This window comes from Heptranchias perlo, unplaced genomic scaffold (assembly GCF_035084215.1).
Source record: "Heptranchias perlo isolate sHepPer1 unplaced genomic scaffold, sHepPer1.hap1 HAP1_SCAFFOLD_177, whole genome shotgun sequence".
Lineage (NCBI taxonomy): Eukaryota > Metazoa > Chordata > Chondrichthyes > Hexanchiformes > Hexanchidae > Heptranchias > Heptranchias perlo.
Genome location: NW_027139044.1, coordinates 81776 through 106052, shown reverse-complemented (window position 1 = coordinate 106052; position 24277 = coordinate 81776). Strand labels below are relative to the sequence as shown.

General features: G+C 54.3%; 1 protein-coding gene across 1 annotated transcript in view; it reads right to left on the bottom strand.

The window, feature by feature from the left end:
* The window catches only part of LOC137309690 (aldehyde oxidase-like), a 122287-nt gene that overhangs the window by 41044 nt on the left and 56966 nt on the right, over positions 1-24277 (bottom strand). The window contains exons 6-10 of the mRNA XM_067977757.1: positions 23907-23994; positions 21820-21906; positions 16480-16671; positions 4289-4519; positions 173-268 (exon numbers count right to left, since the gene is read on the bottom strand). Coding sequence (XP_067833858.1) covers positions 173-268; positions 4289-4519; positions 16480-16671; positions 21820-21906; positions 23907-23994 — 694 coding nt within the window. The remainder of the gene's footprint in view (positions 1-172; positions 269-4288; positions 4520-16479; positions 16672-21819; positions 21907-23906; positions 23995-24277) is intronic.

Sequence of the window (24277 nt, the reverse complement as noted above, 5' to 3'; positions counted from 1 at the left end):
GCTTCCTCCAAGTGGTGCTCAACATGGAGGAGGACTGATTCATCAGCTGAGGGAGGACGGTAGGTAGTAATCAGCAGGAGGTTTCCTTGCCCATGTTTGACCTGATGCCATGAAGGCCTGTCGCTCTCACTGTAAGGTGGAAAATCGAAGAGTGGAATGAACCGCCCATTACCTGAATAATCTTGGTATGAAGGCCCTGCCCCATCTCTGTCCCACCATGAGTCAACAGTACGGATCCATCCTGGTACACATGGATCAGAGCTCCAGCCTACAAAGAAGAATGAGATTATTAGTCAGCTCTCTCAAACAGTGCAACTCCTCGGGTTCAACGTTTAACTTCAATTCATTCGGGTAACTTTGACCGAGAGAGTCCTGTTGTATTAATCAGAAATCGGATGGTCTTTGATTCCATTTTAACAGAAAGCATATTCAGTGCCATTTCCCCTGCAAAATAGTGCATGAAACGAAAAAGCATTAAAGTAATTTTTCAAATAATCCAGGGGCATTTCCAACCCCTGATTAATGCTTCACCAACTGGAGTTTTGGCAGAGAGACTTTTGGTTAATTTTCCTCACCATGTTTGTTACTGAGACTTCAACAGAAACTTGCACGAATACACACGTTCAACAGGCAACACGGGACAACGGGCTTCATGAGCAAGATCGAACACCAATATAGGGCATTGGTAGGCCAGGAGGCCCCGGGGCCTGGTCAAAGGGGCAGGTTTTGAACTTGGACGTTTCACACATGGCTCTCAGTGTCACTCCCACCTCCCCACACATGGCTCTCAGTGTCACTCCCACCTCCCCACACATAGCTCTCAGTGTCACTCCCACCTCCCCACACATGGCACTCAGTGTCACTCCCATCTCCCCACACATGGCACTCCTCACTCTTCCATTACCAACATGCCAGGGGATCAACCCTGGTTCAATGAGGAGTGTAGAAGAGCATGCCAGGAGCAGCACCAGGCGTACCTAAATATGAGGTGCCAACCTGGTGAAGCTACAACACAGGACTACAAGCATGCTAAACAGCGGAAGCAACATGATATAGACAGAGCTAAGCGATTCCACAACCAACGGATCAGATCAAAGCTCTCAGTCCTGCAACATCCAGTCGTGAATGGTGGTGGACAATTAAACAATTAACAGGAGGAGGAAGCTCTGCAAACATCCCCATCTTCAATGATGGCGGAGTCCAGCACGTGAGTGCAAAAGACAAGGCTGAATTGTTTGCAACCATCATCAGCCAGAAGTGCTGAGTGGATGATCCATCTCGGCCTCCTCCCGAGATTCCCACCATCACAGAAGCCAGTCTTCAGCCAATTCGATTCTCGCCACATGATATGAAGAAATGGCTGAGTGCACTGGATACAGCAAAGGCTATGGGCCCCGACAACATCCCGGCTGTAGTGCTGAAGATTTGTGCTCCAGAAGTAGCCGTGCCTCTAGCCAAACTGTTCCAGTACAGCTACAACACTGGCATCTACCCGACAATGTGGAAAATTACCCAGGTATGTCCTGTCCACAAAAAGCAGGACAAATCCAATCCGGCCAATTACCGCCCCATCAGTCTACTCTCAATCATCAGCAAAGTGATGGAAGGTGTCATCGACAGTGCTATCAAGCGGCACTTACTCACCAATAACCTGCTCACCGCTGCTCAGTTTGGGTTCCACCAGGACCACTCGGCTCCAGACCTCATTACAGCCTTGGTCCAAAAATGGACAAAAGAGCTGAATTCCAGAGGTGAGGTGAGAGTGACTGCCCTTGACATCAAGGCAGCATTTGACCGAGTGTGGCACGAAGGAGCCCGAGTAAAATTGGAGTCAATGGGAATCAGGGGGAAAACTCTCCAGTGGCTGGAGTCATACCTAGCACAAAGGAAGATGGTAGTGGTTGTTGGAGGCCAATCATCTCAGCCCCAGGACATTGCTGCAGGAGTTCCTCAGGGCAGTGTCCTCGGCCCAACCATCTTCAGCTGCTTCATCAATCACCTTCCCTCCATCATAAGGTCAGAAATGGGGATATTCGCTGATGATTGCACAGTGCTCAGTTCCATTCGCAACCCCTCAGATAATGAAGCAGTCCGTGCCCACATGCAGCAAGTCCTGGACAACATCCAGGCTTGGGCTCATAAGTGGCAAGTAACATTCGCGCCAGACAAGTGCCAGGCAATGACCATTTCCAACAAGAGAATCCAACCAACCCCCCTTGACATTCAACGGCATTTCAATCGCCGAATCCCCCACCATCAACATCCTGGGGGTCACCATTGACCAGAAACTTAACTGGACCAGCCATATAAATACTGTGGCTACAAGAGCAGGTGAGAGGCTGGGTATTCTGTGGCGAGTGACTCACCTCCTGACTCCCCAAAGCCTTTCCACCATCTACAAGGCACAAGTCAGGAGTGTGATGGAATTCTCTCCACTTCCCTCCACTATACACTATATAGCGGAACCAAGTTACTGCATATAAGAAATGTGTTAACTCTTTTGTATGCTAACTGCTGTTTTAAGCAGCATTGAAAATATTTTTACATTTTTTCCCCTTCAATATTTTCACTAGATTTATATTGATACTAAGTGAACTGAGTTATTTCAAGCAATGACATTGAGCACATTTGAGAGCTAATAATGGAGATTAACTATTGGCTCAGGCATGAGAGAGAGAGAAGATCCATTTAATGCTGTCACTGGTTATCTATTAATAAGCTCGAACAACACTCAAGAATCTCGACACCATCCAGGACAAAGCAGCCCGCTTGATTAGCACCCCATCCACCACCCTAAACAGTCACTCCCTTCCTCACCGGTGCACTGTGGCTGCAGTGTGTACCATCTACAGGATGCACTGCAGCAACTCGCCAAGGCTTCTTCGACAGCACATTCCAAACCCGCGACCTCTACCACCTAGAAGGACAAGAGCAGCAGGTACATGGGAACAACACCACCTGCACGTTTCCCTCCAAGTCACACACCATCCCGACTTGGAAATATATCGCCGTTCCTTCATCGTCGCTGGGTCAAAATCCTGGAACTCCCTTCCTAACAGCACTGTGGGAGAACCGTCACCACACGGACTGCAGCGGTTCAAGAAGGCGGCTCACCACCACCTACTCGAGGGCAATTAGGGATGGGCAATAAATGCCAGCAACGCCCACATCTCATGAACGAATAAAAAAAAGTTAAGAGTCAACCACTTTGCTGTGGGACTGGAGTCACAAAAAGGCCCATACATGGCTCTCGGTGTCTCTCCCACCTCCCCACACATGGCTCTCAGTGTCACTCCCACCTCCCCACACATGGCTCTCAGTGTCACTCCAACCTGTCCACACATGGCATTCACTGTCACTCCCACCTCTCTCCACACATGGCTCTCAGTGTCACTCCCACCTCTCCACACATGGCACTCAGTGTCACTCCCACCTCTCCCCACAAATGGCACTCAGTGTCACTCCCAACTCTCTCCACACATGGCACTCAGTGTCACTCCCACCTCTCTCCACACATGGCACTCAGTGTCACTCCCACCTCCCCACACATGGCACTCAGTGTCACTCCCACCTCCCCACACATGGCACTCAGTGTCACTCCCACCTCTCTCCACACATGGCACTCAGTGTCACTCCCACCTCCCCACACATGGCTCTCGGTGTCACTCCCACCTCCCCACACATGGCAGTCAGTGTCACTCCCACCTGTCCACGATGACATGCCCCACTTCCCTCTGTGCCCAGCAGGCAGGCTCATCTCATCAAGGAGAATCTGCAGGTCGGTCTCTGGGAAATTCTGGGCTCTTTGCCACCAATCCCTGAGGCCTATTTTTGCGAGGCATCTGAGCCTGAGATAGAAGCTAAAACAAAGTCTCGAGAAAACACAAAGGAATCCTTGGGGTAGAAATCAGTCCAGTTGAACATAAAACTCTGAGGAGCAAACACAGCCCAGGACTCACCACATACCCGCTGTGCCTTCAGGAATTTTGCCAGGAACCTCCCCACTTATGGTGTGTTGAAAGAAGCTGGACCTGCCAACTCTGGCTGGGACAGCAGTGCCAATCATCGGGAGAGGGAAGTCCCGACCAGTCGGTGCAATGGAGCGCAAACCGCCCTCCTCCTGAGAGACCCTCCGCTCAATCGTTTATCTCTGTCACACATATGTACGCAGACACGCACACACACACGCATGTACACATACATGTACACGCATACACTTGTGCATGCACTCAAACAGTACATGATATTAAGCAATTGTAACCCAATATACTGTCAATATGAAGCTTACCTGGTTGAGGAATGGCACAGAAAACCCCATTGACTTTTTCAGGGGCACAACAGAAATGCCTCTTTTCTTCCAGCGATTGAGCTTGTTGAATTCTTCGATCGCGATCTTCCTGTTGCGATACGAGGCTGTCTTCAGGCATTCGTCCCAACACCTCAGCAGGTTACGCGAGTCAAATGTTTGTTTGTAAGGGGTGCAGGACTTCTCTCCCCTGTACAGATTCATCTCACGAACCTGAAAGTGAAACCGAGACCTTCAAATGACCCAGCGGCGAAACTCAGAAACTCACTGTCAATCCAACCAGGAGAGACCGAAATTCCAAGCTCCAGGTTCCCATCTGCATTGAGTTATCTTAATCCCACCTGCCCATCATCTCACCACGTCCCCCAATCCCACCTACCCACCCTCTCACCACATCCCTCAACCCCACCTACCCACCCTCTCACCACATCCCTCAACCCCACCTACCCACCCTCTCACCACATCCCCCAACCCCACCTACCCACCCTCTCACCACATCCCCCAACCCCACCTACCCACCCTCTCACAACATCCCCCAACCCCACCTACCCACCCTCTCACCACATCCCCCAACCCCACCTACCCACCCTCTCACCACATCCCCCAACCCCACCTACCCACCCTCTCACCACATCCCCCAACCCCACCTACCCACCCTCTCACCACATCCCCCAACCCCACCTACCCACCCTCTCACCACATCCCTCAACCCCACCTACCCACCCTCTCACCACATCCCTCAACCCCACCTACCCACCCTCTCACCACATCCCTCAACCCCACCTACCCACCCTCTCACAACATCCCTCAACCCCACCTACCCACCTTCCCACCACATCCTACAACCCCACCTACCCACCTTCTCACCACATCCCTCAACCCCACCTACCCACCCTCTCACCACATCCCTGAACCCCACCTACCCACCCTCTCACCACATCCCTCAACCCCACCTACCCACCCTCTCACCACATCCCTCAACCCCACCTACCCACCCTCTCACCACATCCCTCAACCCCACCTACCCACCTTCTCACCACATCCCTCAACCCCACCTACCCACCCTCTCACCACATCCCTCAACCCCACCTACCCACCCTCTCCCCACATCCCTCAACCCCACCTACACACCCTCTCACCACATCCCTCAACCCCACCTAACCACCCTCTCACCACATCCCTCAACCCCACCTACCCACCCTCTCACCACATCCCTCAACCCCACCTACCCACCCTCTCCCCACATCCCTCAACCCCACCTACACACCCTCTCACCACATCCCTCAACCCCACCTAACCACCCTCTCACCACATCCCTCAACCCCACCTACCCACCTTCTCACCACATCCCTCAACCCCACCTACCCACCTTCTCACCACATCCCTCAACTCCACCTACCCACCCTCTCACCACATCCCTCAACACCACCTACCCACCCTCTCACCACATCCCTCAACCCCACCTACCCACCCTCTCCCCACATCCCTCAATCCCACCTACCCACCTTCTCACCACATCCCTCAACCCCACCTACCCACCCTCTCACCACATCCCCCAACCCCACCTACCCACCCTCTCACCACATCCCCCAATCCCACGACCCACCCTCTCACCACATCCCCCAACCCCACCGACCCACCCTCTCACCACATCCCTCAACCCCACCTACCCACCCTCTCACCACATCCCTCAACCCCACCTACCCACCCTCTCACCACATCCCCCAACCCCACCTACCCACCCTCTCACCACATCCCCCAATCCCACGACCCACCCTCTCACCACATCCCCCAACCCCACCGACCCACCCTCTCACCACATCCCCCAACCCCACCGACCCACCCTCTCACCACATCCCTCAACCCCCCTACCCACCCTCTCACCACATCCTTCAACCCCCACCTACCCACCCTCTCACCACATCCTCAACCCCACCTACCCCACCCAATACTCAACAACATCAACAACCATCTAACCAGCCTCAATAAAAGCGATCTTAACCAACCATCCCTCAACCCACCTACCCACCCTCTCACCACATCCCTCAACCCCACCTACCCACCTCTCACCACATCCTCAACCCCACCGACCCACCCTCTCACCACATCCCTCAACCCCACCTACCCACCCTCTCACCACATCCCTCAACCCCACCTACCCACCCTCTCACCACATCCCTCAACCCCACCTACCCACCCTCTCACCACATCCCTCAACCCCACCTACCCACCCTCTCACCACATCCCTCAACCCCACCTACCCACCTTCTCACCACATCCCTCAACCCCACCTACCCACCCTCTCACCACATCCCTCAACCCCACCTACCCACCCTCTCACCACATCCCCCAACCCCACCGACCCACCCTCTCACCACATCCCTCAACCCCACCTACCCACCCTCTCACCACATCCCTCAACCCCACCTACCCACCCTCTCACCACATCCCTCAACCCCACCTACCCACCCTCTCACCACATCCCTCAACCCCACCTACCCACCCTCTCACCACATCCCTCAACCCCACCTACCCACCTTCTCACCACATCCCTCAACCCCACCTACCCACCCTCTCACCACATCCCTCAACCCCACCTACCCACCCTCTCACCACATCCCTCAACCCCACCTACCCACCTTCTCACCACATCCCTCAACCCCACCTACCCACCCTCTCACCACATCCCTCAACCCCACCTACCCACCTTCTCACCACATCCCTCAACCCCACCTACCCACCCTCTCACCACATCCCCCAATCCCACCTACCCACCCTCTCACCACATCCCCCAACCCCACCGACCCACCCTCTCACCACATCCCTCAACCCCACCTACCCACCCTCTCACCACATCCCTCAACCCCACCTACCCACCCTCTCACCACATCCCCCAACCCCACCTACCCACCCTCTCACCACATCCCTCAACCCCACCTACCCACCCTCTCACCACATCCCTCAACCCCACCTACCCACCTTCTCACCACATCCCTCAACCCCACCTACCCACCCTCTCACCACATCCCTCAACCCCACCTACCCACCCTCTCAACACATCCCTCAACCCCACCTACCCACCCTCTCACCACATCCCTCAACCCCACCGACCCACCTTCTCACCACATCCCCCAACCCCACCTACCCACCCTCTCACCACATCCCCCAACCCCACCTACCCACCCTCTCACCACATCCCTCAACCTCACCTCCCCACCCTCTCACCACATCCCCCAACCCCACCTACCCACCCTCTCACCACATCCCTCAACCCCACCTACCCACCCTCTCACCACATCCCTCAACCCCACCTACCCACCCTCTCACCACATCCCTCAACCCCACCTACCCACCCTCTCACCACATCCCCCAACCCCACCTACCCACCCTCTCACCACATCCCTCAACCTCACCTACCCACCCTCTCACCACATCCCTCAACCCCACCTACCCACCCTCTCACCACATCCCTCAAACCCACCTACCCACCCTCTCACCACATCCCTCAACCCCACCTACCCACCCTCTCACCACATCCCCCAACCCCACCTACCCACCCTCTCACCACATCCCTCAAACCCACCTACCCACCTTCTCACCACATCCCTCAACCCCACCTACCCACCCTCTCACCACATCCCTCAACCCCACCTACCCACCCTCTCACCACATCCCTCAACCCCACCTACCCACCTTCTCACCACATCCCTCAACCCCACCTACCCACCCTCTCACCACATCCCTCAAACCCACCTACCCACCCTCTCACCACATCCCTCAACCCCACCTACCCACCTTCACACCACATCCCTCAACCCCACCTACCCACCCTCTCACCACATCCCTCAACCCCACCGACCCACCCTCTCACCACATCCCTCAACCCCACCTACCCACCCTCTCACCACATCCCTCAACCCCACCTACCCACCCTCTCACCACATCCCCCAATCCCACCTACCCACCCTCTCACCACATCCCCCAATCCCACCTACCCACCCTCTCACCACATCCCTCAACCCCACCTACCCACCTTCTCACCACATCCCTCAACCCCACCGACCCACCCTCTCACCACATCCCTCAACCCCACCTACCCACCCTCTCACCACATCCCCCAACCCCACCTACCCACCCTCTCACCACATCCCTCAACCCTACCTACCCACCCTCTCACCACATCCCTCAACCCCACCTACCCACCCTCTCACCACATCCCTCAACCCCACCGACCCACCCTCTCACCACATCCCTCAACCCCACCTACCCACCCTCTCACCACATCCCTCAACCCACCTACCCACCTTCACACCACATCCCTCAACCCCACCTACCCACCCTCTCACCACATCCCTCAACCCTACCTACCCACCCTCTCACCACATCCCTCAACCCCACCTACCCACCCTCTCTCCACATCCCTCAACCCCACCTACCCACCCTCTCTCCACATCCCCCAACCCCACCTACCCACCCTCTCACCACATCCCTCAACCCCACCGACCCACCCTCTCACCACATCCCACAAACCCACCTACCCACCCTCTCACCACATCCCTCAACCCCACCTACCCACCTTCTCACCACATCCCTCAACCCCACCTACCCACCCTCTCACCACATCCCCCAATCCCACCTACCCACCCTCTCACCACATCCCCCAACCCCACCGACCCACCCTCTCACCACATCCCTCAACCCCACCTACCCACCCTCTCACCACATCCCTCAACCCCACCTACCCACCCTCTCACCACATCCCCCAACCCCACCTACCCACCCTCTCACCACATCCCTCAACCCCACCTACCCACCCTCTCACCACATCCCTCAACCCCACCTACCCACCTTCTCACCACATCCCTCAACCCCACCTACCCACCCTCTCACCACATCCCTCAACCCCACCTACCCACCCTCTCAACACATCCCTCAACCCCACCTACCCACCCTCTCACCACATCCCTCAACCCCACCTACCCACCCTCTCACCACATCCCTCAACCCCACCTACCCACCCTCTCACCACATCCCCCAACCCCACCTACCCACCCTCTCACCACATCCCTCAACCTCACCTACCCACCCTCTCACCACATCCCTCAACCCCACCTACCCACCCTCTCACCACATCCCTCAAACCCACCTACCCACCCTCTCACCACATCCCTCAACCCCACCTACCCACCCTCTCACCACATCCCCCAACCCCACCTACCCACCCTCTCACCACATCCCTCAAACCCACCTACCCACCTTCTCACCACATCCCTCAACCCCACCTACCCACCCTCTCACCACATCCCTCAACCCCACCTACCCACCCTCTCACCACATCCCTCAACCCCACCTACCCACCTTCTCACCACATCCCTCAACCCCACCTACCCACCCTCTCACCACATCCCTCAAACCCACCTACCCACCCTCTCACCACATCCCTCAACCCCACCTACCCACCTTCACACCACATCCCTCAACCCCACCTACCCACCCTCTCACCACATCCCTCAACCCCACCTACCCACCCTCTCACCACATCCCCCAATCCCACCTACCCACCCTCTCACCACATCCCCCAATCCCACCTACCCACCCTCTCACCACATCCCTCAACCCCACCTACCCACCTTCTCACCACATCCCTCAACCCCACCGACCCACCCTCTCACCACATCCCTCAACCCCACCTACCCACCCTCTCACCACATCCCCCAACCCCACCTACCCACCCTCTCACCACATCCCTCAACCCTACCTACCCACCCTCTCACCACATCCCTCAACCCCACCTACCCACCCTCTCACCACATCCCTCAACCCCACCTACCCACCCTCTCACCACATCCCTCAACCCCACCTACCCACCCTCTCACCACATCCCTCAACCCCACCTACCCACCTTCACACCACATCCCTCAACCCCACCTACCCACCCTCTCACCACATCCCTCAACCCTACCTACCCACCCTCTCACCACATCCCTCAACCCCACCTACCCACCCTCTCTCCACATCCCTCAACCCCACCTACCCACCCTCTCTCCACATCCCCCAACCCCACCTACCCACCCTCTCACCACATCCCTCAACCCCACCTACCCACCCTCTCACCACATCCCTCAAACCCACCTACCCACCCTGTCACCACATCCCTCAACCCCACCTACCCACCCTCTCACCACATCCCTCAACCCCACCTACCCACCTTCTCACCACATCCCTCAACCCCACCTACCCACCCTCTCACCACATCCCTCAACCCCACCTACCCACCTTCTCACCACATCCCTCAACCCCACCTACCCACCCTCTCACCACATCCCTCAACCCCACCTACCCACCCTCTCACCACATCCCTCAACCCCACCTACCCACCCTCTCACCACATCCCTCAACCCCACCTACCCACCCTCTCACCACATCCCCCAACCCCACCGACCCACCCTCTCACCACATCCCCCAACCCCACCTACCCACCCTCTCACCACATCCCTCAACCCCACCTACCCACCCTCTCACCACATCCCCCAACCCCACCTACCCACCCTCTCACCACATCCCTCAACCCCACCTACCCACCCTCTCACCACATCCCTCAACCCCACCTACCCACCCTCTCACCACATCCCTCAACCCCACCTACCCACACTCTCACCACATCCCTCAACCCCACCTACCCACCCTCTCACCACATCCCTCAACCCCACCTACCCACCCTCTCACCACATCCCTCAACCCCACCTACCCACCTTCTCACCACATCCCTCAACCCCACCTACCCACCCTCTCACCACATCCCTCAACCCCACCTACCCACCCTCTCACCACATCCCCCAACCCCACCTACCCACCCTCTCACCACATCCCTCACCCCCACCTACCCACCCTCTCACCACATCCCCCAACCCCACCTACCCACCCTCTCACCACATCCCCCAACCCCACCTACCCACCCTCTCACCACATCCCTCACCCCCACCTACCCACCCTCTCACCACATCCCCCAACCCCACCTACCCACCCTCTCACCACATCCCTCAACCCCACCTACCCACCCTCTCACCAGATCCCTCAACCCCACCTACCCACCCTCTCACCACATCCCTCAACCCCACCTACCCACCCTCTCCCCACATCCCTCAATCCCACCTACCCACCTTCTCACCACATCCCTCAACCCCACCTACCCACCCTCTCACCACATCCCCCAACCCCACCTACCCACCCTCTCACCACATCCCCCAATCCCACGACCCACCCTCTCACCACATCCCCCAACCCCACCGACCCACCCTCTCACCACATCCCTCAACCCCACCTACCCACCCTCTCACCACATCCTTCAACCCCACCTACCCACCCTCTCACCACATCCCTCAACCCCACCTACCCACCCTCTCACCACATCCCTCAACCCCACCTACCCACCTTCTCACCACATCCCTCAACCCCACCTACCCACCCTCTCACCACATCCCCCAACCCCACCGACCCACCCTCTCACCACATCCCTCAACCCCACCTACCCACCCTCTCACCACATCCCTCAACCCCACCTACCCACCCTCTCACCACATCCCTCAACCCCACCTACCCACCTTCTCACCACATCCCTCAACCCCACCTACCCACCCTCTCACCACATCCCTCAACCCCACCTACCCACCCTCTCCCCACATCCCTCAACCCCACCTACCCACCCTCTCACCACATCCCTCAACCCCACCTACCCACCCTCTCACCACATCCCTCAACTCCACCTACCCACCTTCTCACCACATCCCTCAACCCCACCTACCCACCTTCTCACCACATCCCTCAACTCCACCTACCCACCCTCTCACCACATCCCTCAACACCACCTACCCACCCTCTCACCACATCCCTCAACCCCACCTACCCACCCTCTCCCCACATCCCTCAATCCCACCTACCCACCTTCTCACCACATCCCTCAACCCCACCTACCCACCCTCTCACCACATCCCCCAACCCCACCTCCCCACCCTCTCACCACATCCCCCAATCCCACGACCCACCCTCTCACCACATCCCTCAACCCCACCTACCCACCCTCTCACCATATCCCTCAACCCCACCTACCCACCTTCTCACCACATCCCCCAACCCCACCTACCCACCCTCTCACCACATCCCCCAACCCCACCTACCCACCCTCTCACCACATCCCCCAACCCCACCTACCCACCCTCTCACCACATCCCTCAACCCCACCTACCCACCCTCTCACCACATCCCTCAACCTCACCTACCCACCCTCTCTCCACATCCCTCAACCCCACCTACCCACCCTCTCACCACATCCCTCAACCCCACCTACCCACCCTCTCACCACATCCCTCAACCCCACCTACCCACCCTCTCACCACATCCCTCAACCCCACCTACCCACCCTCTCACCACATCCCCCAACCCCACCTACCCACCCTCTCACCACATCCCTCAACCCCACCTACCCACCTTCTCACCACATCCCTCAACCCCACCTACCCACCTTCTCACCACATCCCTCAACCCCACCTACTCACCTTGACACCACATCCCACAATCCCACCTACCCACCCTCTCACCACATCCCCCAACCCCACCTACCCACCCTCTCACCACATCCCCCAACCCCACCTACCCACCCTCTCACCACATCCCTCAACCCCACCTACCCACCCTCTCACCACATCCCTCAACCCCACCTACCCACCTTCTCACCACATCCCCCAACGCCACCGACCCACCCTCTCACCACATCCCCCAACCCCACCTACCCACCCTCTCACCACATCCCCCAACCCCACCGACCCACCCTCTCACCACATCCCCCAACCCCACCTACCCACCCTCTCACCACATCCGTCAACCCCACCTACCCACCTTCTCACCACATCCCTCAACCCCACCGACCCACCCTCTCACCACATCCCTCAACCCCACCTACCCACCCTCTCACCACATCCCTCAACCCCACCTACCCACCCTCTCACCACATCCCTCAACCCCACCTACCCACCCTCTCACCACATCCCTCAACCCCACCTACCCACCCTCTCACCACATCCCTCAACCCCACCTACCCACCCTCTCACCACATCCCTCAACCCCACCTACCCACCCTCTCACCACATCCCTCAACCCCACCGACCCACCCTCTCACCACATCCCTCAACCCCACCGACCCACCCTCTCACCACATCCCTCAACCCCACCTACCCACCCTCTCACCACATCCCTCAACCCCACCTACCCACCCTCTCACCACATCACTCAACCCCACCTTCTCATCATATCACTCATTTCTTTTTCACTTGCAAAAACACTTCTGATTACCTCTTGATCCCCTTTAATTGGCCTACATCCCTGATAACCTTTTCAAAATAAACAACTGAAATTTGTTTCCTCATTTCTTTGAGTTGTCCCAAAGTTTCCAGAAATCAGTGTCCCTATTGGAGTGGGCAGGATTTGAACACTCAGCACCAATGTCACCACAGGAGATGTGAACTCGAGGGGTCGTGCAACAGGCATCACAAGACACAGTAACCCGGGGGGCCAACAACTGTTATAAAGTAAGCCTCGAACTGAAATGTGAAGCTTGTGATGCTTCATTTGAATAAAACCTTGGCCAGGCCCCATCTGGATTCATGCGTTCGGTTCTGGGCACCGCACCTCAGGAAGGATGTATTGGCCTTGGAGGGGGTGCAGCGCAGATTCACCAGAATGATACCGGGGCTGAAAGGGTTGAATTGTGAGGACAGGTTTCATAAACGTGGCTTGTATTCCATGGTGTATAGAAGATTAAGGAGTGATTTAATTGAGGTGAAAATGATTCAGAAATTTGATAGGGTAGGTCGAGAGAAACTATTTCACACAAAGGGCAGTGGAAATCTGGAACTCTCTCCCCCAGAAAGGCTGTAGATGCTGGGGGTCAATTGAAAATTTTCAGACTGAGATCAATAGATTTTTGTTGGGTAAGGGAATCAAGGGATATCAAAGGCGGGAAGATGGAGTTAAGATACAGATCAGCCATGATTTAATTGAATGCAAAACAGGCTCGAGGGGCTGAATGGCCGAATTATGTTTGTGTATAACCGATGGATTCATTTACAAATTTCCAAAACATTTTCAGTACTGCTTATATTCGATCAGGTGATTCATTCTCTTTTAGCGTTAGCAAGGTGATAATAGCCTCGAAATGGGGCTGCTAGGTTTACCGTTGCCTCTGGGGTCCCCCAAGGATCTATCCTTGGCCTTCTCCTATTTCTCATCTACATGCTGCCGCTGAGTGACATAATCCGTAAACACAACATCAGGTTCCACATGTACGCTGAGGACACCCAGCTCTACCTCACCATCACCTCTCTCAACCCTTATGCTGTGTCAGATTTGTCGCGCTGCTTGTCCTTCATCCGATATTGGATGAGCAGAAATTTTCTCCAACTAAATATTGGGAAAACGAAAGCCATTGTCTTCGGTCCCGGCCACAAACTCCATTCCCGAGCCACGACTCCATTCCTCCCTCTCCCTGGCCACTGTCTAAGGCTGAACCAGACCATTCGCCTCAAAATGGCAGAACGGGCAGCTCACCATCGCATACCGCTGGTCAATCTCACCATTGTACACTGGTGGTCAGTTACACCACCACACACCGCCAGTCAATCTCAGCATCACACACACCACTGGTCAATCTCACCATCACACACACCACTGGTCAATCCCACCATCACACACACCACTGGTCAATCTCAGCATCACACACACCACCGGTCAATCTCACCATCACACACACCGCCAGTCAATCCCACCATCACACACACCACTGGTCAATCACAGCATCACACACACCACTGGTCAATCTCACCATCACACACACCGCTGGTCAGTCTCAGCATCACACACACCACTGGTCAATCCCACCATCACACACACCGCTGGTCAATCCCACCATCACACACACCGCTGGTCAATCTCAGCATCACACACACCACCGGTCAATCTCACCATTACACACACCGCTGGTCAATCTCAGCATCACACACACCACTGGTCAATCCCACCATCACACACACCGCTGGTCAGTCTCACCATCACACACACCGCTGGTCAATCTCACCATCACACACACCACTGGTCAATCTCACCATCACACACACCGACAGTCAATCTCACCATCACACACACCGCTGGTCATTCTCACCATCACACACACCACTGGTCAATCTCAGCATCACACACACCACTGGTCAGTCTCACCATCACACACACCACTGGTCAATCTCAGCATCACACACACCACCGGTCAATCTCACCATCACACACACCACCGGTCAGTCTCACCATCACACACACCACCGGTCAATCTCAGCATCACACACACCGCTGGTCAATCTCAGCATCACACACACCACTGGTCAATCCCACCATCACACACACCGCTGGTCAGTCTCACCATCACACACACCGCTGGTCAGTCTCACCATCACACACACCGCTGGTCAGTCTCACCATCACACACACCACTGGTCAATCTCAGCATCACACACACCACTGGTCAATCTCACCATCACACACACCACTGGTCAATCTCACCATCACACACACCACTGGTTAATCTCACCATCACACACACCACCAGTCAATCTCACCATCACACACACCGCTGGTCAATCTCAGCATCACACACACCACTGGTCAATCCCACCATCACACACACCGCTGGTCAGTCTCACCATCACACACACCACTGGTCAATCTCACCATCACACACACCGCTGGTCAGTCTCACCATCACACACACCACTGGTCAGTCTCACCATCACACACACCACTGGTCAGTCTCACCATCACACACACCACCGGTCAGTCTCACCATCACACACACCACTGGTCAGTCTCACCATTACACACACCGCTGGTCAATCTCAGCATCACACACACCACTGGTCAATCTCACCATCACACACACCACCGGTCAGTCTCACCATCACACACACCACCGGTCAGTTGCACCAAAGCCAAAACTGAGTTTAATGGAACGGAAAATCGGCTGATCCGCTCATGCCCGTGTTGGGCCCAATTCCATTAACAGGGGAAGGGAGATCCTGGGGGCCCCCAGGGGTGGGGGAGGCAAAGGGGGAGAAAGTCTTCCTTCCTTTCCTTACCTTTTCAGCTGAAAGGCCGCATTTTGTAGCCACGTCTGTTATCCAGCTTTCAGTGATCACGATTGCTTGGGGCTGGCCAAACGCACGAAACGCTGTGTTGGACGGCAAGTTAGTCCTGCAAGCGAAGCCAGTCAGGCGGAGATGTGGCAAGTGGTAGCCACTGTCTAGATTTAAGAGCACCTCCTCCAGAACCTGTCGCCAAGATACAAACACCTCTGTCATTGCAGAGCTCTCTACATCACCCAGTCTGCACCTTCCTTCATGAAACATACCTCGCCTCTCCTGAACAGCACACAAGCATCTGATATGATGTGGAGATGCCGGTGATGGACTGGGGTTGACAATTGTAAACAATTTTACAACACCAAGTTATAGTCCAGCAATTTTATTTTAACATTTACCTGAGGAAGGAGGAAGCCTCCGAAAGCTTGTGAAGTTAAAATAAAATTGCTGGACTATAACTTGGTGTTGTAAAATTGTTTACAAGCATCTGATAGGCAGTCCTCTCTAAGAATGGATTCAGATAGCCCTTTATTGCATCCTCACGACATAGAGTCATTGAGTCATAGAGTTATACAGCACGGATAGAGGCCCTTCGGCCCATTGTGTCCGCGCCGGCCATCAGCCCTGTCTACTCTAATCCATGTTAAAGCTTCACAGCCCAATGGGTGGTTCTGAAGTGCAGTCATAGCCTCGTCGGCAAATACAGCAGCCAATTACGTATAGCACGCAGCAAATGAAATGGGGGAGGAGTATTGGCCCAGGACACCGGGGAGAACTCCTCTCCTCGTCTTTGAATAATGTCATGGGTTCTTCAACATCCACCTGAGAGGGCAGACGGGGCCTCAATTTAATGTTTGAAAGACGGCACCTCCGACAGTGCAGCACCCCCTCAGTACTGCACTGGGAGTGTCAGCCTGGATTATTGGCTCAAGTCCTGGAGTGGGACTTGAACCCATGACCTTCAAGCCAACCAATCTCTCTCTCTTTTATCAGTAATATTGCAGTTAATCCTGCTCTGAACTTTCCTTTCTTGCTCCTTCTAAGTTTCAAATATCCCTCCCCATGCACTCGCCCTCCTCCCTATACACTCTCTACTCTCAGTCAACCTTTCCCAGGATCTCAATACTGGAACTACTCCATTCCCTTAGTCTTCCCCTCTTCCTACAATCGACAGGCTTTTAAAACCTAAGCCTAGTGTCACCTGATAACCACTTCCTGGTTTATCTTGACTTCTACTTGTTTGCAATCTTGGAGATGTCCTGTACCAAGTGCATTGGTCTTTCACCTGGGATTCTTACTAGAAAGTAAGGTGTACTCTAATAAAATCACAGACAGGACTTAGCTGGGAAGGGAGTGGGGGTGTGGTGTTACATTGGCCTCAGCACCACCCTGGACTGAGCAGTTGTGTAAAAACATTGGGCCAGGTTCCTGGTTCTGATGACTATCCAGTGACTCCTGCTGGAAGGTGTATGTGTTAAGGATGTTCGGTGAAGACAGGATCGGGCTCGCTGGGATTGTCCCTGAAGTTGGATATCCTGCAGATACTTACTGTCCAGGCACACACAGGGAGCATGACCACTTGTACCAGGTGCCAGAGGAGAGTTACATTGAGTTACATCGAGTCTACAGCACAATAACAGACCATTTGGCCCAACTGGTCTATGTCGGCATTTATGCTCCACAGAGCCTCCTCCCTCCCTACTTCATCTACCCCCATCAGGATACCCTTTTATTCCTTTCTCCCTCATGTGCTTATCTAGTTTCCCCTTAAATGCATCTATGCTATTTGCCTCAACCACTCCTTGTGGTAGCGAGTTCCACATTCTTACCACTCTTTGGGTAAAGAAGTTTCCCCTGAATTCCCTATTGGATTTATTAGTGACCATTTTATATTGATGACCTCTAGTTTTGGTCTCCCCCACAAGTACAAACATTTTCTCTACATCTACCCCATCAAACCCTTTCATTATCTTAAAGACCTCTATCAGGTCACCCCTCGCCCTTTGCATTTCTAGAGAAAAGAGCCCCAGCCTGCTCAATCTTTCCTGATAAGTATATCCTCGCTGTTCTGGTATCATCCTTGTGAATCTTTTTTGCACCTTCTCCAATGCCTTTATATCCTTTCAATAATATGGAGACCAAAATTGTGCACAGTACTCCAATTGAGGTCTAACCAAGGTTCCACAGAGGTTTAACATAACTTCTCTGCTTTTCAATACTATCCCTCCAGAAATGAACCCCAGTGCTTGGTTTGCCTTTTTTATGGCCTTATTAACGTGCGTGGCTATTTTTAGTGATTTGTGTATCTGTATCCCTAGATCCTTTGCTCCTCTATCCCATTTAAACTCTTATTATCCAAGCATTGTGGCCTCCTCATTCTTCCGACCAAAATGCACCACCTCACACTGATCTATATTGAAATTCATTTGCCAATTACACACCCATTCTGCAAGTTTATTAATGTCTTCTTGTATTTTAATGCATTCTTCCTTTTATTAACGACACCCCCCAATTTTGCGTCGTCTGCAAATTTTGAAATTGTACTTCCGATTCCCGAGTCCAAATCGATGATGTAAATTGTGAAAAACAGTGGCCCCAGCACCAATCCCTGTGGAGGCAAATGTCCATGGAACCTGTACCCCTGCAAGAGGCAGGGAGAGGGGAGCCTGGCACCAGGATCTGTTCTCCCCCAGGGAACCTGTACCCCTGCAAGAGGCAGGGACAGAGGGGAGCCTGGCATCAGGATCTGTTCTCCCCCAGGGAACCTGTACCCCTGCAAGAGGCAGGGACAGAGGGGAGCATGGCATCAGGATCTGTTCTCCCCCAGGGAACCTGTACCCCTGCAAGAGGCAGGGACAGAGGGGAGCATGGCATCAGGATCTGTTCTCCCCCAGGGAACCTGTACCCCTGCAAGAGGCAGGGACAGAGGGGAGCATGGCATCAGGATCTGTTCTCCCCCAGGGAACCTGTACCCCTGCAAGAGGCAGGGACAGAGGGGAGCATGGCATCAGGATCTGTTCTCCCCCAGGGAACCTGTACCCCTGCAAGAGGCAGGGACAGAGGGGAGCATGGCATCAGGATCTGTTCTCCCCCAGGGAACCTGTACCCCTGCAAGAGTCAGGGACAGAGGGGAGCCTGGCACCAGGAACTGTTCTCCCCCAGGGAACCTGTACCCCTGCAAGAGTCAGGGACAGAGGGGAGCATGGCATCAGGATCTGTTCTCCCCCAGGGAACCTGTACCCCTGCAAGAGTCAGGGACAGAGGGGAGCCTGGCACCAGGAACTGTTCTCCCCCAGGGAACCTGTACCCCTGCAAGAGTCAGGGACAGAGGGGAGCCTGGCATCAGGATCTGTTCTCCCCCAGGGAACCTGTACCCCTGCAAGAGTCAGGGACAGAGGGGAGCATGGCATCAGGATCTATTCTCCCTCAGGGAACCTGTACCCCTGCAAGAGTCAGGGACAGAGGGGAGCATGGCATCAGGATCTGTTCTCCCCCAGGGAACCTGTACCCCTGCAAGAGTCAGGGACAGAGGGGAGCATGGTATCAGGATCTGTTCTCCCTCAGGGAACCTGTACCCCTCATGCCTCACGGCTCTTCTCTGCACTGCCTCCAGTGCCCAAGTATCTCCTTGTGCCTTGGTGACCAGGACTGGACTCAGTGCTCAACGTGTGATCTTACCAGAGCCCCGTCCAGTTTGATCACGACCTTTGTTGATCGCTGCTCTGCATTGGCCGGACCTGTTGAGCTAAGATTCGAAGGTCTCTTTCAATGTCATCCTCAGCTACCCTGACAGCGCGGGGTGAGGACAGGGTTGGACTCGCCAGCGATGCCCTCCACAGTTGAATATCCTGCTGGCCTCCACATGAAGAATGGCCACTTGGTATTGATGCTGGAGGGCAGCCATTCCCCAGCAATGGCCGGCATCTTTCGAAGCGAGGGGACAAATGTTTAAAAAGGGGAAATATGGAATGAAATTGCTGAGGATGTTGAACGGTAAGTTGGTCCCAATGAGTTTAAGGAGATGAACAGCTGATCTGTTTCTCCCCTGTGTAGGATCATGAGCCTGGATTTTAACCCCAGGAGTCCGGTGGGGGGGGGGGGGGGGTAATCCCAGGAGTCCGGTGGGGGGGGGGGAGGTAACCCCAGGGGTCCGGTGGGGGGGGGGGGAGGTAACCCCAGGGGTCCGGTGGGGGGGGGGGGGTAACCCCAGGGGTCCGGTGGGGGCCGGGGCTAAGATGGACCTCAAACCATCGGGACACCCTCTCCCCCCACCCTGCACCGTGAGATTTAAACCCCCGGATCTCTTTCGAATGTCCCACCTCGGACTCCTGCTGGAACCGGGCGGGAATGGGCACCTTGTCGATGCGGGGGGAGCGGATCCCCGTGGGAACTGGGGGTGGGAGAGGGGACGAGGAGGTGGTCTGGAAGTGATCACAGTCAGGAGAGGGAGGCCGGGGGCAGGCGAGGCCTGAGGTTTCCTTGTGAGGCCCAGGAAGACACTCCCACTCCTCCCGGCCCACAAGGAAACCAAATAAATATATTAATTTGGTTTGTTAATCTGGCCCCGCTCCTGCCTCCCGCCATCTTTCACTGGGCATCACTACCGTGATCGGCAGTTAAAACCGCATAGGACCCCCAATATTTAAATACTGAGTGGGGACCCCCGACACTCTCGAAAACCCGACTTGTTAAAATGGCAGTGGGCGGGAGTGCGCCAGAAACAGGGAACAGCACAAAACCGCCATTTTAACCACCCGCCCAACCTGTTCCCATCGGCCGGCCAGGGTTAAAATTGACACTTAAAGAATTTAATAGCACAGAAGGAATTAATTTGTCCCTGTACCCTCTCCCTCTGAAAGAGCTCTCCCCTCATTCCCATTCCTCTGCCCTTTCCCCATTCGACCCACCTCCCCTGTACCCTCTCCCTCTGAAAGAGCTCTCCCCTCATTCCCATTCCTCTGCCCTTTCCCCATTTGACCCACCTCCCCTGTACCCTCTCCCTCTGAAAGAGCTCCCCCCTCATTCCCATTCCTCTGCCCTTTCCCCATTCGACCCACCTCCCCTGTACCCTCTCCCTCTGAAAGAGCACCCCCCTCATTCCCATTCCTCTGCCCTTTCCCCATTTGACCCACCTCCCCTGTACCCTCTCCCTCTGAAAGAGCTCTCCCCTCATTCCCATTCCTCTGCCCTTTCCCCATTCGACCCACCTCCCCTGTACCCTCTCCCTCTGAAAGAGCTCCCCCCTCATTCCCATTCCTCTGCCCTTTCCCCATTAGACCCATCGCCCATGTGCTTGTTGATGGCTCTTCCCCTGCAGTTGACCACATTGGAACTCACAGATAAAGTGTGATCTAGTGTATTTCCTCCGTTGCAGTAGCAGGTCACTTCCACTGCGATTATTCTGCCATCAGTCATGTAACCGACCTGTGTAGAAAATATCACACATTTTAGAAAGAAAAGAAAGACTTCCATTTATATCGCGCCTGTCATGACCTCAGGATGTACCAAATTGTTTTACAGCCAGTGAAGTACTTTTGAAGTGTCGTCACTGTTGTAACGTAGGAAATGCAACAGCCAATTTGCGCACAGCAAGATCCCACAAAGAGCAATTTGACAATGATGAAATAATCTGTTTTTTAGTGATGTTGATTGAGGGATAAATATTGGCCAGGACTCCAGGGAGAACTCCCCTGCTCTGCTTCAAATAGTGCCATGGGATCTTTTACATCCACCTGAGAGGGCAGACGAGGCCTTGGTTTAACGTCTCATCTGAATGACAGCACGTTTGACAGTGTAGCGCTCCCTCAGTACTGCATTGGGAGTGTCAGTCTGGATTATGGGCTGATATTTTTTGTAATGTTTCTTTTCTTCCCCTCTCTGTCTCTGCTTCTGTCTCTCTCTCTGACTCTGTTTCTCTTTCTCTGTCTGTCTGCCTCTCTCTGCATCGCTCTGTCTGTCTCTTTTTCTGTCTGTCTCTCCCTGTATCTCTCTCTCTCTCTTTGTCTCTCTGCCTCTCTCTCTCTATATATATATATATATCTCTCTCTATATATATGTCTCTCTCTCTCTCTCTGTCTCTCTCTCTCTCTGTCTCTCTCTCTCTCTCTCTGTCTCTCTCTCTCTATATATGTCTCTCTCTCTCTTTTTTATATGTCTCTCTCTCTCTATATATATGTCTCTCTCTCTCTCTATATATGTCTCTCTCTCTCTCTCTATATGTCTCTCTCTCTCTCTATATATATGTCTCTCTCTCTCTATATGTCTCTCTCTCTCTCTATATATATGTCTCTCTCTCTCTCTCTCTATATGTCTCTCTCTCTCTCTCTATATGTCTCTCTCTCTATATATATGTCTCTCTCTCTCTCTTTATGTCTCTCTCTCTCTCTCTATATGTCTCTCTCTCTCTCTCTATATGTCTCTCTCTCTCTCTCTCTCTATATGTCTCTCTCTCTATATATGTCTCTCTCTCTCTATATATGTCTCTCTCTCTCTATATATGTCTCTCTCTCTCTATATATGTCTCTCTCTCTCTTTATATATGTCTCTCTCTCTCTCTCTATATGTCTCTCTCTCTCTCTCTATATGTCTCTCTCTCTTTCTCTTTCTCTTTCTCTTTCTCCGTCTCTTCACTACGAGCTTTCAAACCCCAAGCTTTGTTCTATCTAATTATTCCATCTTGATTTATAAAAAGGTAAAATTTCCAGTGCTGGGAATCTACCTTCTCCTCTCTCCTACTCTTTCTCACCTTGCTGCTGTCAGGGACCCTGGGGTCCTCGCCTGGGTTTCCCAGTAAGGGATTGCTGGGATAGAAACAGGTGACAGCGAATAGGCCGCCCGTTTTACGCTCCGCCCGCTTTACTCTCCGCCTGCTTTACGTTCTGCCTGTTTTACTCTCCGCCCATTTTACGTTCTGCCTGTTTTACTCTCCGCCTGCTTTACTCTCCGCCCGCTTTACGTTCTGCCTGTTTTACTCTCCGCCCATTTTACGTTCTGCCTGTTTTACTCTCCGCCTGCTTTACTCTCCGCCCACTTTACGTTCTGCCTGTTTTACTCTCCGCCCATTTTACGTTCTGCCTGTTTTACTCTCCGCCTGCTTTACTCTCCGCCTGCTTTACGTTCTGCCTGTTTTACGCTCCGCCCATTTTACGCTCCGCCTGTTTTATGTTCTGCCTGTTTTACACACCGCCTGTTTTACGCTCCGCCCATTTTATGTTCTGCCTGTTTTACTCTCCGCCCGTTTTCTTTTCCACTGGCTGCCGATTTGCCATCACCCGTTTTGCAATAGTGCCCGAGATGTTTTCAAACCCCATTTTCTGAGCCCCCTTCATGCTGTCGATGACTGTGTGACACAGACTATCACCGTTCAAAGCCCTCCTTTACACTTGCTATTTACAACTTCGGCTGTTTGTGCGCTGATTTCTGACCTTGTATCTGCCAAGGAATGGATGGCGGCCTCCAGTTATCAGCATATCCTCTCCTCTCTCCAACACGCAGCGCACTGCACGGCCCGTCCTGGAGCACACAGAGAAACCCCACCGCTGATCAGTAAACCACAGTGAGTCACCGAGCAAATGTTACACAGGCCCTTAACATCTGGTCGCCTCACTCGTACCTGGATCTCTCTCCGTTACAACACTGACGAAAGTTCTCCAGCTCAGTTACAAAGTGTGAGCTGGTTACCGGGGGAGGGGGAGGAGGGGGGGGGAGGGGGAGGAGGGAGGGGGAGGAGGGGGGGAGGGGAGGAGGGAGGGAGGGGGATAGGTGGGGGCCTTACCCTTCCACGTTGCACGAACAA